Below are 18,397 nucleotides of genomic sequence, written 5' to 3'. Positions count from 1 at the left end.
TGTTGTGCAAATGGAATAGAATAGACAGCAGGTAGAAATCATAGGCAGTTAGCAAGACATCCCCAATAAAGGAGTGGTTCTGCAGGTGGTGACCACAGACCACTTCTCAGTTCCTATGCTTTCTGGCTGATGGTTTGGTCACTTTTGAATGCTGGAGGTGCTTTCACTCTAATGGTAGCATGAGACGGGGTCTACAACCCACACAAGTGGCTCAGGTAGTGCAGGTCATCCAGGATGGCACATCAATGTGAGCTGTGGCAAGAAAGTTTGCTGTGTCTGTCAGCGTAGTGTCCAGAGCATGGAGGCGCTACCAGGAGACAGGCCAGTGCATCAGGAGACGTGGAGGAGGCCGTAGGAGGGCAACAACCCAGCATCAGGACCGCTACCTCCGCCTTTGTGCAAGGAGGGACAGGAGGAGCACTGCCAGAGCCCTGCAAAATGACCTCCAGCGGCCCACAAATGTGCATGTGGCCGCTCAAACAGTCAGAAACCGACTTCATGAGGGTGGTATGAGGGCCTGATGTCCGCAGGTGGGGGTTGTGCTTACAGCCCAACACCATGCTGGATGTTTGGCATTTGCCAGAGAACACCAAGATTGGCAAATTCGCCACTGGCACCCTGTGCTCTTCACAGATGAAAGCAGGTTCACACTGAGTACATGTGACAGATGTGATAGGGTCTGGAGACGCCGTGGAGAACATTCTTCTGCCTGCAACATCCTCCAGCATGACTGGTTTGGCAGTGGGTCAGTAATGATGTGGGGTGGCATTTCTTTAGGGGGCTGCACAGCCCTCCATGCACTCCTCAGAGGTAGCCTGACTGCCATTAGGTACCAAGGTGAGATCCTCAGACCCCTTGTGAGACCATATGCTGGTGCGGTTGGCCCTGGGTTCCTCCTAATGCATGACAATGCTAGACCTCATGTGGCTGGAGTATGTCAGCAGTTCCTGCAAGACGAAGGCATTGATGCTATGGACTGGCCTGCCCGTTTCCTAGACCTGAATCCAATTGAGCACATCTGGGACATCATGTCTGCTCCATCCACCAACGCCACGTTGCACCACAGACTGTCCAGGAGTTGGGGGGTGGTTTAGTCCAGATATGGCAGGAGATCCCTCAGGAGACCATCCGCCACCTCATCAGGAGCATGTCCAGCGTTGTAGAGAGGTCATACAGGCGCGTGGAGGCCACACACACACTACTGAGCCTCATTTTGACTTGTTTTAAGGACATTACATCAAAGTTGGATCAGCCTGTAGTGGTTTTTTCCACTTTAATTTTGAGTGTAACTCCAAATCCATACCTCCATGGGTTGCTAAATTTGATTTCCATTGATAATTTTTGTGTGATTTTGTTGTCAGCATATTCAACTATGTAATGAACAAAGTATTTAATAAGAATATTTCATTCATTGAGATCTAGGATGTCTTATTTTTGTGTTCCCTTTATTTTTTTGAGCAGTGTATATACATATTTGTTTGTTTTTTAATTAAATTTTATTGAGTATACACATTAAAAACATTGAACATAGTAGTCTTCTTTGACATACATTTTTGTCAATACATTTTGTATTTAGAAAGATAAAGATGTTATGTACATTTATGTACATATATACATTTAATCTTTGTAATTTTTAGATCTTTCTCATTCCTCAAATATGAGGTCCCTCACCTCTTCCCTATTTCACCTTATTTCTTATTTCAATTTTATGTATTCCCTTTCATGTTCCTCCAGAAATAAAATTTATTACATATTTTATGGTATTCTGATTCATCTTGATCCTTCAATTCTTATATCAACCTATCCATTTCGGCGCATTGTAGTATCTTATCAATCATAACATCCTCATTAGGGATTTCACTTCCTTTCCAGTTTTGGGTGAATATCATTCTTGCTGCCATAATTACATGCAGATATACGTATTTGTTGATGCTTTATTTAAACTAAATTTGTATATCAGTGATTACATGGCTGATGCTATATGCTAAATAAATAAAATGATCTTTCCACTGCAACTAATTTTTAAAATACCTGTTATACAAAGAAAAGTAAAATAAACGATTCCTTTTAGCAACAGGACAGTATTCTGAAGTAGGAGGAATGAGAGTCAGAACCAGCTAGCACAACACTGCCCAAAGTCACTTGGCAGTGGCATGGGAGGCATATAAATTTACTAAATAAAGTAAAATAAATAATTCTTAAAAATAGAAACAATATTATTAGCATGAACTTGTTCATTTTCTTAATCTGTTTATCATTACAGGGACTGGCCAATTTAATGGACAAGTCGTGTCTTCTTCAACTCAGTTTGGTAAGATAATATTTTAGAAAAAAAGAAAATACGTTTATCTTACTTTAAAAATAATGTTAAGGCTATAGATCGGAATCTGTTCTCCAAAGCACCTGAAGGCAAGGCAAGAAACAATGCATGGAAACTACTCAAGGAGAGAAGCAACCTAGAACTAAGGAGAAATTTCCTCACATTTTGAACAATTAATCAGTGGGATAGCTTGCCTCCAGAAGTTATACTGGAGGTTTTTAAGAAGAGAATGAACAACCATTTATCTGAATGAGTATAGGGTTTCCTGCCTGACCAGGGTGTTGGACTAGAAGACCTCAAAAGTCCCTTCCAACTCTGTTATTCTTTTATTCTGTTTGTACTATTTGTATTACAAAAAGATTTGGAAATCAGGCTACACTACATGCATCTGTGATCAGACTACTCCACTTGAATTTGTAAAATGAACATCTATATTAATAATAGATTATGGGATAACAGAGTTGTGCTAGTTTTTCTTCTTCACTTGCTAACTTAAAAGCGAACACAGTATAACTATCATGGGAATTATTAATATGGAAGCAGCCAGTTCCACTGAGGAAAAGGGTTTTCTTACCAAAGAAGTTTTCTGAGGAAAAAACCCTAGTTTTTTGGCCTTGGTAACATATAGATAATTCTAGAAGTATGATTTGATCTCCTTATATCAGGATATTTCTTGCTAAAGCATAACAATATAATTAGTTTGGAATTACATTCTTTTTATGGTAGCTATATTGACTATCAAAACAATGTAGTAGTTATGAGTAGGCTTCTTTTTTCCCTTGTTTCTTCATTTGACTTTATTTAAATTACATTAAGTTGCCATTTAAAAATCCTACATGCAGCTGGTTCCCCAGAGCCTAGTGACTTTATGAAATTAATGAGCAAGAAATATAACTAAGAAATTATGTAGGAAATGATACAATTCTGGGCTTTAAGCTTAAGTGCCACAGAATTGTTGTGCTCTTCATTTTGAATAGTAAATTCAAACAATAAATACAAGACGAAACCTTCAGCAGAGAGCATACTTATTTGTGTTCCAAATAAAACTTTTTTTGTGGAATAACTTGTGCTTCAGATTCTAGCCATTGCTACAATTTATTGTGAAATAACAAAACAGAAAGCAATAAATGTTTAAAATAACTGATAAAGTACTTTCATACATGTTCACATTATATTTGCTGCCTAAAATGTGTCTTCAGAAACACATCATATACAAATCAATTAAATCAGAACTGTTGTTATGAAACAGTTGTTGGTTCATATATGTATATTTTCCTACTTTGAAACCAGGTATTAAATGTTCGTTGTTTGCTGTTGCTGTTTTGTTCCTGGTTAAAAGAAAACTTTGGGTGGTGTTATTCTCTAATTAATATCAGCCCAAAATAAGTTTTAATTTTAATTATGAGTTCGAAATAGCAGACACAAAGAATGCACATCTGATAGTCATTTATTTATTTTTATTTATTTTATTTTTGTCAATTGCTTATAAGATAATAGGTATTGGACACCAACATTTCCTCTGAAAGTTCATTTTATTTGGAAGTTGGAATATATGATTCTTTAGACAAGCCATCTTCTTGATAAAAATTCTCTTATTTGAATAAGATTGCTCTTCATCTTCATTGCTCTTCATCTTAACAGTTTAAAAAACTCTTCTCTTGTGGGCTAAATTTAAATAAGTGTTTTGGCAAGCATATATGTGTACCGATTAATACTTTAACCTTTTCTGGAGATCTCAGATTTATTTTATACATAACACAATAGCGAGTAGCCTTAAAATAGGATTATTTATCTTGCTTAGAAAGAAAAGTTTATTATTATTATTTTCCTGTTTCCATAGATCAGTGAAGGTGCAGAGTGCATATTTATTCCCAAACGGCTGTTTCTGGAAGGAGCAACTGCTAAATCCAGGCAGTTAGCATTGCAGATGCTTAGCAGTTATCCCACAGAGAGTATGATCCAGGAGAGTTACAATATACACCAAACATGGAACAGATACAAGAGCAAACTTATTAAACAGCATCTGAAATGGCATCAAAAGTACTAATGGCTGGTAAATATATTTTATATGCGTTGCAAGCCAATCTTTTCTCCTGATAAGAAAATACTTACTTGTGAAAATATATGACTAGAACCATTCAAAGAAAATTCATTTTCTTTTCTATATCGTAAAATGGATTTATATTCACTGGTGCTTTTATATCAGTTTGTCAGATGTTCGTAAAAAAATGCCTTAAAAGACCTAAGGGATGCACATTGGCGTAAGATGGGCAATTATTAATTTATTTTAGAAATAAGAATTAGAAAATGTGTGTGTGTGAATGAAATATAAAGAGAAATATCCTGAAGTCCATTGGGACTATTGCAAATTAGAAGCATTGTAAAACATATACATCATGCATACATGCTTATATACGTATATACCAATAATTTGTGTACTTGAATGTAGGATGAAATTTGGGGTGGGTTTTTTTTTGCTTACAACTAGCTCTGGCTTCTTTTTTCCAGGATAGTTTTAAAATTCCTGAGACTGGGGATAGGTGTGTAAAAAAAGGTTGACCCCGAATATGAATACAAACTAGGATAAGAATAGGGCAGGTGATAGATAGATAGATAGATAGATAGATAGATAGATAGATAGATAGATAGATAGATAGATAGATGATAGAGAAAAGATAGATAGATAGATAGATAGATAGATAGATAGATAGATAGATAGATGATAGAGAAATGATAGATAGATAGATAGATAGATAGATAGATAGATAGATAGATAGATAGATAGATAGATAGAGAGAGAGAGAGAGAGAGAGAGAGAGAGAGATGATAGATAGATAGATAGATAGATAGATAGATAGATAGATAGATAGATAGATAGATAGATACAGAGATACAGAGATACAGAGATAGATACTGAGATAAATACAGAGATGATAGTAGATGATAGATGATATATTGATAGCTAGGTAGATAGGTAGGAAGGTAGGTAGGTAGATAGATGATAGATAGATAGGAATTCAGGATTGTCTGGTGAAAAAAGTTCAAGCCAAAAGCCAAAAGGAACGACAGGATAAGATTCAGGTTAGAGGATTTTTTTTAGAACCAGTTCTGGATTCCATTTTCCACAGTGGCCAATTTTGGATCCCCCCTAGAAGACAATTACTGTGTAATTAGCTCACTAGATTCTTTCCTTTATGAGGTTTTTCTCAATCAGACTTAAGACATCTTTTCCATGAATGGATGTCTTTATAAAATAGGATATATGTCTACCCAATATATTTGCAGTTCTGTACAATGAATTTACCACTACTCAGACACAGGTGAGCTATTACTTAAGCAAAAAATTCATTTAATCTATCTAAACTGAGAAATGATAAAATATGTAATTTCTTGACTTATAAAGATGATCACTTAAATTATAATATATACCATGCCCTTCTTTCCCTTTTGCCTAAAATCCATTTGGAAATTCCACTCATTAATTAAATGGCAAGTAATTCACGTTTGGATGACTATTTTTCTTTCAAAATTATGCAAAGATAAATTATGATCTGGTCTTATTTATTTTATTTGTTAAATTTATTTAGTGCCTGTCTTTATTATTATTATTACTATTATTCCAGAAATTCTCTCCATCCCAGCCCACAATTCGTTTTCTCTTGATTATAATTCGGTTATAATCCATACTAAATTGTAAGTCTGTTTCCATAATTGATGATACTTCCAGCACACAAGGACCACTGACTAATTATTTCCATCTGGAAAATTACCATTCATAATTTCCAATCCTTTTTGTTTCTTCCAAAGTAGTAATTTAATAAAAATACAAATATAAATATAATTATTGGCATCATCCCAATTAAATGCTGTTTTTATTCAACTGGTAAATAAACTGCTATTTATTATAAATTTGATGTCTTCTGAATGTACAAAACACATTCCCTAAGATTGAGAAAAAAATATTTTGCCAACTGAGAAATGTGTTACAAACAGCAAACTTATATTTAGCAAAACAAAAAGCTTATCCCATGTATGGCTTGAAAATTAGGAAAGTGGGAAGCCTGTATATTTTTCTCAAATAATAGACAAGCTCCTTCACCGTGCTGCTGAATGTTTATCTTTTGTTGAGAATATCGTCAGTTGGAAGCAAATATAGGTAGTCCTTGACTTAGAACAACTCATTTAATGACTGTTCAAAGTTAAAACGGCACTGGAAAGTGTGACTTATGACAATTTTTCACACTTATGACCCCAGCGTCCCCATGGTCATGTGATCAAAATTCAGATTCTTGACAATTGACTCATTATTTATGATGGTTGCAATGTCCTGGGATCACAGGATCACCTTTTACAAACTTCTGACGAGCAAAATCAATGGGGAAGACAGCTTCACTTAACAACCATGTGCCTCACTTAACAACTGCAGTGATTCACTTAACAACTGTGGCAGGAAAGGTCGTAAAATGGGGCAAAGCTCACTCAGCAACAGAAATTTTGGCTCAATTGCAGTCGTACGACAAGAACTACCTGTACAATAGAGTCTTTTACATCTGAAAAAGAAATGGAGTTCTAGTGTCACATGGACAAATACAGCACTTCTCTTATATTCTCATTTGTTGTGGCCATATGATTTGGTTAATATCTGACAGCCCCTCCAGAGAAGATGGAAAAGGATTTCTCTCCAAGGGACCTTCTGTTGCATAATCAGCCACAGCAGTGACTTGAAGAGTAATATGGTTATTTTCCTTGATTTTTGGCTGTGGTCCCGTATCATGCTAAATTACAATTTGGCAAACAAAGTCTTGTCAGAAGACTTTGAATAAGTCTTCTGAATAATAATTCTATAATTCTCTTATAGAAAAAGAATTAGAATAGAAATAGAATAGAATAGAATAGAATTCTTTATTGGCCAAGTGTGATTGGACCCACAAGGAATTTGTCTTGGTGCAAATGTTCTCAATGTACATAAAAGAAAAGAGACATTCATCAAAAGTCAAGAATCATCAGGTACAACACTTAATGATAGTCATAGGGTACAATAAGCAATCAAATCATACTAAGAAGCAGTCAGTATAAATTGTAAGGACACAAACGACAAAGTTACAGTCATACAGTCACAAGTGGGAGAGGATGGGTGATAAGGAGTGATGAGAAGATTAATAGTAATAGTAGTGCAGACTTTGTAAATAGTTCGAGAGCGTTGAGGGAATTATTTGTTTAGCAGAGTGATGGCATTTAGGAAAAAACTGTCTTTGTGTCTAGTTCTGGTGTGTAGTGCTCTATAGCGTCGTTTTGAGGGAAGGAGTTGAAACACTTTATGTCCAGGGTATGAGGGGTCTGTTAAATATTTTCACAGCCCTCTTTGACTCATGCAGTATACAGGTCCTCCATGGAAGGAAGGTTGGTAGTAATTTTTTTTCCTTGTTATTGGGTCATTTGCTGAGGAAAGCGCCATTAACTGACAGCTGACACAAAAGTCTTTAACACTATTGTGCCATTCAGGTAGACCCAGGGTCTGCAACCTTAAACACTCAAAGAGCCATTTGGACCTGTTCCCCACAGAAAAGAAAACACCGGGAGCCAATAATGTAACAACCAGTGTGACCCGGTGGGCGTGGCCAACTCTGCGTCACTCACTCCCACCCCAGTCACCTCCTGCTCCGGAATACGGAGCGAGTCTCCATCCCCCGCCATCACCCTTACCTTCTCAGGCCACGTGACAAGTGACGGGGACAGGAAGGGAGGGGCTAGCCAATGGTGGAATCAGCCGACAGGGAGCCACAGCAGAGGACCAAAAGAGCCACATGTGGCTCCAGAGCTGCAGGGTGCGGACCCCTGAGGTAAACCATCAGCAGGGATCAGATTCTAACAGTTCGGACTGGTTCCAGTGAACCGGTAGTTCTGGTGAGTGTTTGGCCCTGCCCACCCGCCCCTTCTGTTTCCCATGCTTTATTTCCTGGGTTTTTTTTTTTAGCAAAGCTGATTCGCGTGGGCAGAGCAGTTTGCCACGCCTCAGCTGTTTCACTCACTGGGGCTGCAGTAAAAGGTATGTAATTAATTTGAAAATGGGCTTTTTAAAATGTAGAGCACGGTGCTCACCGAACCGGTTGTTAACATTGGTTGAATCGCACCACTGAAGATCAGTATAACTCTGCTAGGAGCTCAACCTTTTAGGAAGCCAACGTCAGAATGCCAGCAGATGAGGCTTGTCAGGTAGCCAGAAGGGAATGGGCTTGCCCAGAGCAGTTTGAAACAGTCAATAAGGGCTACTATGAGTCCACCCACTGTTTGTCCACTGATTTTTGCCTTGGGCAGAAGAGGAAATGAATCATAACAGCTTTTACGCACCGTGTAGCGGCCACTGTCTTTTGATTTTGGGGTGAAAAAACTCTTTAATGGAGTTGGAAGAAGTTGAAAACATGATTAGAGGATATGGCCGAGAAAAGTTGTCAGGGCATATTGGTATTACGGCGGGTCCAAGTGGGAAAAGCCAAAACTTATGGAATAGAGCTATGTTTTTTAACGTTTCCTAAGCCAAGTACAGCTTAGAATCTTGAAATTCTATGCTGAATATGGGTGAGATACATATCTTGTATATGAAGGAAAACAACTCTAAATCCTAACTTTAAGACGAACCATTTGAAATATTATTATCTGCAGGCTGTTTTGGTTTTCAAGTCCCATGCGATAATTCTAAAAAATGACCTGAAGTTGCTGACCAATATCCCTGATTTAAGCCACTATTTTGACTGGAAGCTGTTGTTTTCTTTTAGCTTTCTCTTTAGAGAAATACTCCCAAGTAAAACATGAAGAACAGGCTTGAATTTGATCCCAAAAATGTGCAAGGGATTTGATTTAAACCATGAGAGAGTGAGAACGATCAGTGGAATGGCTTGCCTTCAGAAGTTGTGGTGTTCCATCACTTTTAAAATATGAGATTGGACAACTGTTTGTGTGGAGTGGTATAAGGTTTCCTGTGTGAACAGGTGGGTTGGTCTAGAAGACCTCCAAGATCTCTTCCAACTATGTTATTCTGAACTCTGTACACAATACTTGAGGCAGCTCTCAGGGGTGGGATTCAATTTTTTTTAACAACCGGTTCTGTGGGCATGGCCTAGTCAGTGGGTGTGGTTTGGTGGTCATGTGACTGGCTGGGCGTGGCCAACTCAATATCACTCACATCGAGGCACGCATCTCCTCGCCTGGCCTCTCATGACTGTGGGGATGCTGCAACAGTCATAAGTGTGAAAAATGGTCATAAGACACTTTTTTCAGTGCTGTTGTAACTTTGAATGGTCATTCCACACAAGCAAAGTACCAGCAAAGGAGGGGGAAAAAACTCCAGAGAAGTTCCTGAGCCAGGAAGTCTAGTCCTGCCAAGAATGTAATAAGAGTTAAAGGAGAGGCAGTTTCTGTTAGCAACACCAGAATGTTTCCTTCCTGCCTTCCTTACAGGATTAGGCCAGTAATTTCTTCTAACAACCGGTTCTCTGAACTGCTCAGAATGTTAACAACCGGTTCTAGCAAATAGGTGCGAACTGGTAGAATCCCACCCCTGGCAGCTCTGCTCCGTAAAGTCTAAAACTGCATTGGCCTTCTTTGGCCTTCTTGCAATCATGTTGCTGCTATTAGTCATTCAATTCGTAATCAGACGCTATTCTGAAATCTTTTTTCACCAAGGAAGCTCCATCCTACAATTTGGCTTCTTTCTCCAAATAATCAGTCTTTCATTAACTTTTCTTTAGTGAGATTGCTCCTTGTGGCATCTCACTTATAATTCTCCCCATTTTTTTTTAATTCAGTCCTCCCTTATTTTAATTCAGATGCCCTCTACAACAGAGGCTCCTAACCTATGAGCTGTGTGGCCCATAGTGCACGGGTCTCCAACCTTGGCAACTTTAAGCCTGGAAAACTTCAACTCCCAGAAGTTGAAGTTCTCCAGGCTTAAAGTTTACCAAGGTAGGAAACCCCTGCACTAGTGGACTGTGAGAAATTTGCACCCAGGCCCCGGAAATGGCTGGTGAGCAGCGATGGGATTCAAACATTTTTACTACTGGTTTTGTGGGCCTGGCTTGGTGGGTGTGGCATGACTTGGTGGACGTGGCAAGGGAAGGTTAAAATCCCCATTCCCTCCCCAGCCCACTAACCTGCTTTCCAGTTCCGTTCTCCTGTGCAGGGCAACCAAAGGAGATCCAGCCAATTAGCTGGGACTTGAGAGGTGGAGAATAGAGGGGGGCGGGGCCAGTCAGAGGTGGGATTTGCCAGTTCTCCAAACTACTCAAAATTTCCACTACTGGTTCTCCAGAACTGGTCAGAACTTGCTGAATACCCACCTCTGCTGGTGAGCCTGTGCACGCACACCCTCACTTGCTCAAGCAGCGGGTGAGTACCTGTGCACGCTCCATTTAAGTGAACAGCAGGTGTGCGTGCACAATTCCGTTTGAACAATTGGAATTGTGTGTGTGTGTGTGTGTGTGCCTGCCAGCTGCTTGCGCAGATCCATCCCCTCTCTCCCCTCCCCCCTCCACTCCAGAAAGCTGGGAAGTTTGAGGAGTTCTGCTCTGCAATGCTTCCAAATCAATTTATTTCTATTTCTGAGCAGCTGAATCCTTTTTAACAACCTCCTTCCTTCTATTGTTCCTGTTGATTTGCAGCAACTGATATCCTTCCTTTGCTATATTCAGATTGTGAGAGTCATCCCACCAAGTCCCTTTCATATCTTTTAAATTAACTTTGCTTTCCAGTACTACAACTTCAAGATGGTTTTGTTTATTTTTCCATTCTCTGTAGACAAGAACTTTCTCAATGAAAGCCAATATTCTGTTTTTATTTCTCGTGTGCTTTAAGAAATTCCATTTCAGCCGCATTTCTATTTTCTACCAGGCATAAAACATTATCTTGCTTCTTTATTTTTTTTCCCCTTATGATGAGCTGTCTTCTCTGTCATATCCTATTTCAGTGCTTCCTTTCTTTCATCTGTTGAGTCTTCTTCCTCTCACATCAGTTGAGGCGTGGTCACTCATTTCCATCCCATTGACTGTTTCTTCAAGCGCTTCTAATGTTTGCTTATACTGCAAGTGTAGGTCTCCAACAACAGGCCACAATTGTATAGACTCCTGCCAGTTAATTTTCCAAAGAAATGTTTAAAGAAAATTTACCAAAGAAATATTTTTTAGTTGACGCAAACTCAAAGCCCTTTGTTGACACATGGTCTGGCCTTGTGCTATTTGTGCACATAACCGCCTTGCTACCTCAGCCCCATATACAGCAGCATTCAAGTTGTAAATAAATACTTAATTTTAGACTGCATTTTGGTACAACATTTAGTTTAAAAAGGACCCGCTAAAAAGGCATGAGAAATGTAACAATAATCAAAGTATTATTCACCCAAAATGTGCCCCTGTGCCTTTAAAATCATGAACAAGGGGGAGGACATTTGCTTATATTGCCCCTCCATTTTTTGAACATTTGTAGTTCACAATTGAACACTAACACCAACGGAGTGAGATTTTTTTTTTAGAGTTATTATAAATAAAAAGTCATGGAAAGTTTCACAAACTAGGCTACATTTGTGGGTTAACCCCCTCATTGATATTAGCAGAAAAGACATCGAAGAACAGGTATTTAAAGGCATATTTAATGTTACATTCTGACAAGGATTCTTTAAAAAGCTGAGTCACTGGACTCCTTTCTTTTCCTTGATTTGTAAGCCATGGTCCACAAAATACAGATAACTAAAACTTTCCAAGTGAGACTTCACAATGAAGGTGTCTAGAATTTCTGTTCTGATTAATAACGATTAATGCCATCCAGCCTTAATGGAGGTAGTTACAGATTTTATTTTCCTGGGCTCCAAGATCACTGCAAATGGGGACTACAACCAAGAAATTAAAAGACACTTGCTCCTGGGGAGGAAAGCTATGGCAAATCTAGACAACATACTCAAAAAGCAGAGACATCCCCCTGCCAGCAAATGTGCGTATAGTCAAGGCTTATGGTTTTCCCAGTTGCAATGTATGGCTATGAAAGTTGGACCATGAGAAAGGCTGAGCGCCAAAGAATGGAGGCCTTTGAACTATGGTGCTGGAGAAGACTCCTGCGAGTCCCTTGGACTGCAAGGCGATCAAACCAGTCTGTCCTAGAGGAGATCAACCCTGACTGTTCTTTAGAAGGCCAGATCCTGAAGATGAAACTCAAAGACTTTGGCCACCTCATGAGAAGGAAGGACTGCCAGCTTCCACAATCTCCAAAGACAGCATTCCAGTCCCTGAGGGTCCTGGCCCCATCCCTGCATCACACGCAGGCCCCTCATCTCGCTCTCTGAGACCTCAGCTGTCCACACCTGCTGCCAGCAAACCACAACAAATATGAACGTAAACTTAGTAAGAAATGTATACAAATATTAATATGAGCACAGGATATATGTACCCATCGACACACTGCATAACTGAAAGATGGCTTTATTTTTTGTTATAAAAATAAAAACTTTTTATTAAAAAAAAAATCAAGCTCTGATTCTTTGATCCCACATTGAAGGCAGCCTCTGGGTCGGCGTGTCAAACTCAAGGTCCGGGAGCCAGATCTGGCCCACAGGGCACTTAGATGTGGTCCACGGGGCCATCCTGGAAACAGCGAAGGACCATCCCGCGGTGCCTGTGCCAGCAAAAACAGAGTTTGGGGGCATGAACTCCATTTTTGCTAGCAGAGCACTCGGGCCACCACAGGCATCCCTGACACAAGTGACACCAAGCTGGACACGCCCCTCCTGCCACCCCCCAGGTCAAGACACAACCTTGATGCGGCCTGCAATGAAATCAAGTTTGATATCCCTGCTCTAGGTGGTCAGATTCACAGTAACATGCCCCCCATTCTAACCTAGAAAGGGGGATTCCTCACCCCTCATTTGAAATACGACTTTTTGTGTAGGGATTGTCGGAGAAGACAGTTTGAAATCTCTGATTCCTAAAGTTCTGGAGATGTCTTCACTTCAGGAGAAGATAGTTGGCTTTTGGCTCTTCCATGGTGCTTGCAGAATTAATTATTTTCAATGCAATGGGCAAGTTCTGTTCCAGAAGCCATTCTGCCTCAATATACAGTAATGTTCACGACATGGATTTTAAACATTGTACGGAGGGATAAGGTGAAAAACAAACCCTTATTAACTGAAGACATTACTGTAGATCCAACCCATAAGTTTTACTTCTGCATATGCAACTTCAGTTACAGATGTCTAAAGGGGCAAATTACGTTCCATGCTACAATTTAACTGGAGGGCCAAATTGATAGTAATTCTTCGTACCGATGCTGATCATTTATGGTGTGGAAAATAGATATTTAGTCTCCCAGGAGTTTCTGATTGATGAAAAATGAAATGGTGCACTGAGACTTGCATGGGAATCTTCAATATGCATTATGCTCAAGGAAAATGAAACTTTCCTAGAAGAGCAAAAAAATACTCACCCCACCAGTTGTTTTTCTTCATAAAAGAGTCTATAATCTGCTACTTACCTGTCATGCCGCTGTTGGAATCTGATTCCGAGGGAGAGGCTGAGCAGCTGACAGGGAATGGGAGTGTGGCTCCGTTGGCTGTGGAAGAAACTGGGGAAGGGCAAAGTCTGGCTGGGCAGAGCAGGGGGGAGGTAGAGCAAGGCAGAGGGAATTCAGAGGAAGAGCCAGGCTTACCCCACTCTTCATCCTAGGGCATGCAGGGAGGAACGGAGAAGGGAGCAACATGAGTTGCATGGCTTATGGGGGAGGAAAGGGCCCTGATTCCCTTCATTAGCTGCAGCTGGGAATATAGTGTTTAAAAAGGGAATTTGTGCACAGCAACTTGTTGGAAGCAAATTGTGAATTTATCTAGTATTGTTGTGGCTTATCTGTGTTCCTGGCATCTTCCCAACTGTGTATGTTTTGTTGGCCTTTGAAGTCTGCAATTCCTTATCCTACCCTGTCCAGTTAATTGCTGCAGCGTGGATGTGTGGATTTTTATTTACAGTTTATATGTACTTTGTTTTCAGACTGAAGTTCTTCCACTTGAAGACTGTTCTTGGGAGAGTTTTTTCTCCAGCCGAAGGTAACTGGACGTTGGGGGCAAAGTTGGAGGTATTAAAGGGACTTCTCTTACTTGTGTGACTGTGTTGCCTTTGTGCCATGCCCCAGGTCATCACACTTACCCATGAAGAATTTTTACTTAAGAAGATGAAAAATTATTCCTGCAGATCCACTTTAAAATATTGAAATATGCATGATGACTAAATGGCTAGAACAGATTTATTTATTTATTGCCCCAAAAGGCAAAACTGATAAAATTTGTATCCAAAGCTACAAAGAGCTGACATAATAAGCAAAATCAACTTCAAGTTACTACAGTATTAGCCTCAAGGTAAAAATGTAATAGAAGATGTAACTATGTAAGCCAAATTATTATTTTCTCCCAAGGCCACAAAAGAGCCTCCTGAAGATTAAGCTTCAGAAGTTTATTACCTTTCCACTTTATATGTCCAAAAGCAATACATCCTTTGAGTTTTCACACAGTATTAAAATAAGCGCTTCCATTTAATACATGTGTATAACATGGCGGTCCTTCTGATTTGCATAGAAAAGGGCAGTTTTGTTTTTAATGTCCTGGATTATATTTTGTTGTTATTGGATATATTTTAGTGGACATCATTGCAATATGTTATGAACGATATTAATTCTGTTGGGTTGATCAGCTTGAATATCCAGAGCAGTATGAAACACTGAGCCTCTTGCTGTTTAGTTAAATATTTGTTCACTTAAAAAACTTCACTATAGCAAGAAAAGTTGTAAAAAACACACTTAACAAATGTCTTACTTAGCAACATAAATTTTGGGCTCAATTGTGGTCATAACTTGAGTACTACCTGTATATAAAAATGACCATATTAGAAAAGCTATCAATTTTTGAGGCATATTTTGCTTTTTAAGCTGTTAATTAGCTGTTTAATTTGATGTTGAAATAGGATGGAAAAATAAGAAAAATGGATTGGATTGTTGATCCGAGTGTTGTGCTTGTTTGGTATTTTACTGTCCTGTTTAAAGTATCCATTAAAACACTGGATTCCATTAATAAATTTGATTTGATTTAAATTAATTAAAATAAATGAGTTAATCGAATACATGTAATACCTAGCTTCCCCCTATGTATTTAGCAATTGTTCCCTTTAGTCATAGTAAAAATTAAATTAAGCTGCAATTCTTTCATCATTGTGGAGGAATGTATTCAAGGCTGACTAGGAAATGTGTGCTCTTAGAACAGGGGTCCCCAAACTTGACACTCCCAGAATTCTCCAGCAAGCATAGCTTCACAAGAAACCGATCCATAATACCACCTCTTACAATATTAGGCAACACAGTATCAACAGTAGAGACCTTCAAATTTCTAGGTTCTATCATATCATGAGACCTAAAATGGACACCTAATATCAAAAACGTCATCGAAAAAGCACAACAAAGAATGTTCTTTCTGCGCCAACTCAGAAACTCAAACTGCCCAAGGAGCTGCTAATCCAGTTCTACAGAGGAATTATTGAGTCTGTCATCTACACCTCTATAACTGTCTGGTTTGGTTCTGCAACCCAACAGGACAAACACAGACTTCAGAGGATAATTAGGACTGCAGAAAAAACAATTACTATCAACCTGCTTTCCATCGAGGACCTGTATACTGCACGAGTCAAAAAGAGGACTGTGAAAATATTTACAGACCCCTCACATCCCGGACATAAACTGTTTCAACTGGAGAATGCTGGCTGGAGAAATTCTGTGAATTGAAGTTCACAAGTCTTAAAGTTGCTAAATTTGGAGACCTCTGTCTTAGAACATAGACTATCAAGGTTGGAAGGGACCTTGTAGGTCTTCTAGTTCAACCCTTTACTCAAGCAGGAGACCCAATACTTTTCAGGCTGTCCAATCCCTTAAGTGGTGAAGCCTCCACAAATTCTGGAGGCAAGACGTTCCATCGATCGATTGTTCCCATTGTCAGGAAATTTGTCCTCAGTTCTAGCTTCAATCTCTCTTTGGTGTTCTTCCACCTGTTGCTTCTTGTCAGGTGCTTTGGAGAATAACTCAGTTCCCTCTTCTCTGTAACAGCCCTTCAAGTACTGAAAGACAGCTATCATGCTACCCTACTCCTTCTCTTCGATAAGCTAGACGTACCTAATTCCTTTAACAATTTCATCATATGGCTTAGCCTCCAAAACCCTTTATCATCTTTGTTGCTCTTTTCTGCACTCTTTCTAAGGTCGCAGCATCTGTTTTGTGCTAAAGTGAACAGAACTGGACACAGTATTCGAAGTGTGGCCTCACTAGTGCAGTGAGTCATGAAGTCATTGACTATGCCTCTCTGTCTTATATGATATTACTTGAGACTAGGTATGAAAATTCTAGGACAATCACCAGAAATCAGGAAAACAAGATCCAGGAAGATGCTGTCATCTCATACCCAGATGACAACACGAAGCAATATTTTTAACAATGTGATGACCCGGGGTGTGGCATGAAGGCAACGCAGCCAGAAAATAATTATGAGTCCCTTTATTTGCTCCAATTTTGCCCCCAACGTCCCAGTTACTCTCTGGCCTGGAGAAAAACTCTCCCACAAATCTACAACAGCCTCTGGCTGCAGATACTCCAGTCCAAACGCTGTAAGCAGAATGACTGCAATCAATCATTCCCAGCAGGGCAAGAAAAATGAGTCCAATAATTACAGCAAGGCAGATAATCATATAGAAGGATGGCAATAATTCACACAAACAGAAGGAATGTCAGGAATGCAGGCAAACACTCACAACACTCAATGAATTTAGCATTTGTTCCCGACAAATGCCCCTCCCAACTGCCTCTCCTTTAAACTCTGCCCCGAGGTGTGCCTTGTGAAGGGAATCGGGGCCCTTTCCTTCCTCATAAGCCATACCACCCACATTGCTCTCTTCTCCATTCCTCCCTGTGTGCCCTAGGATGAAGAGGGGGTGGGCCTGGGTCTTCCTCTGAACTCCTTCACCCTTGTTCTATCTCTCCCCTGCTCTGCCCAGCTGGACTTTGCCCTTGCCCAGTTTCCATCACAGCCAACGGAGCCACCCTCTCACTTCCTGTCAGCCGTTAGTCTTCCCCTCAGATTCAGACTCCAATGTGGACATGACAAACAATGAGCCCTACTGGGTGACATTTTCCCCTTGTAACCGAGGCAATATTTTATCAAAACATTGGAAGCAATGTCACAGCACAAGGTTTGCCCTTTTCATACTTCTATATAATGTCATGATATTCATGTGCGAGGGGTGGAACTTATGACACAACACTTTCCCAATTCTCTCCCACACCAAGTCTCCCAAAGCCCTTCTTCCCAGTTAGACAATAGAAGTGATTTGTTACAGCAATACTCTACACTCAGCTGAATAAGGCAACCATGGACAGCTCCATTCCCATGAAGGAATGATTAAAACTTCTGGAAGATATTCTCTAAGTTAAAACTCAGATATCTGCAATTACAGAGTCCACATTTTTCCTAGGAGCTCATCTGCTGGGTTGGAGGCAGGGGTGGGCTGCTGGGGGTTCGCAGGGGCTCAGGAGAACCCCTAGCCAAGACTCTGTGGGGGAGCCCCCAATAACATCAGAAAGACAAGCAGCAAGGGAAAGCTCTTAATGGGCTTAATTGAACTTCTGGGCATTCAGCCAAGAGCATTTCGCACCAGGTAAAAGTGTTGCAAGCTTGATAAACAATCCACTCAGCGCTTGCGAGGGAGAGCCATTGAGAAAATCAGATAACATAGCCACAAGCCTCAGAGGGGATTAATTCCCAAATAATAAGAATCACGTAACTCACCAGAAACCCCACTAAGACTCCAAGAGCCCCCTCACAGTCACTGCTATTAAGCCTGGCTTCACCCAGTCTTTTTTTTTTAAAGTATTAAATGCACTAAATAATAAACAACTTTTTTGGTATATATTGTTCTTTTTAGGTAATTAGGGCAAAGAAGCGATGTCAAGTTGGCTACACATACCCAGTCACATGACTACCCAGCCACACACACCCAGCCAGTCATTAGGGCAGAAAGC

At 39.9% G+C, this 18,397-nt stretch overlaps 1 protein-coding gene across 1 annotated transcript in view; it reads left to right on the top strand.

Annotated features, from left to right (window-relative positions):
- The window catches only part of LOC148125488 (cyclic nucleotide-binding domain-containing protein 2-like), a 65,411-nt gene extending 49,994 nt beyond the window's left edge, over window positions 1-15,417 (top strand). The window contains exons 13-15 of the mRNA XM_087936840.1: window positions 2,264-2,311; window positions 4,161-4,373; window positions 14,338-15,417. Of these exons, the coding sequence (XP_087792966.1) occupies window positions 2,264-2,311; window positions 4,161-4,367 (255 nt within the window). The 3' untranslated portion in view covers window positions 4,368-4,373; window positions 14,338-15,417. The remainder of the gene's footprint in view (window positions 1-2,263; window positions 2,312-4,160; window positions 4,374-14,337) is intronic.
- The last annotated feature ends 2,980 nt before the right edge of the window (window positions 15,418-18,397 follow it).

Source organism: Pseudonaja textilis, chromosome 6, assembly GCF_049901715.1.
Source record: "Pseudonaja textilis isolate UNSWEBS1 chromosome 6, rPseTex1.2, whole genome shotgun sequence".
NCBI lineage: Eukaryota > Metazoa > Chordata > Lepidosauria > Squamata > Elapidae > Pseudonaja > Pseudonaja textilis.
Note: the sequence above shows the minus strand (reverse complement) of the source record. Positions and strands in the feature narration are given on the sequence as shown.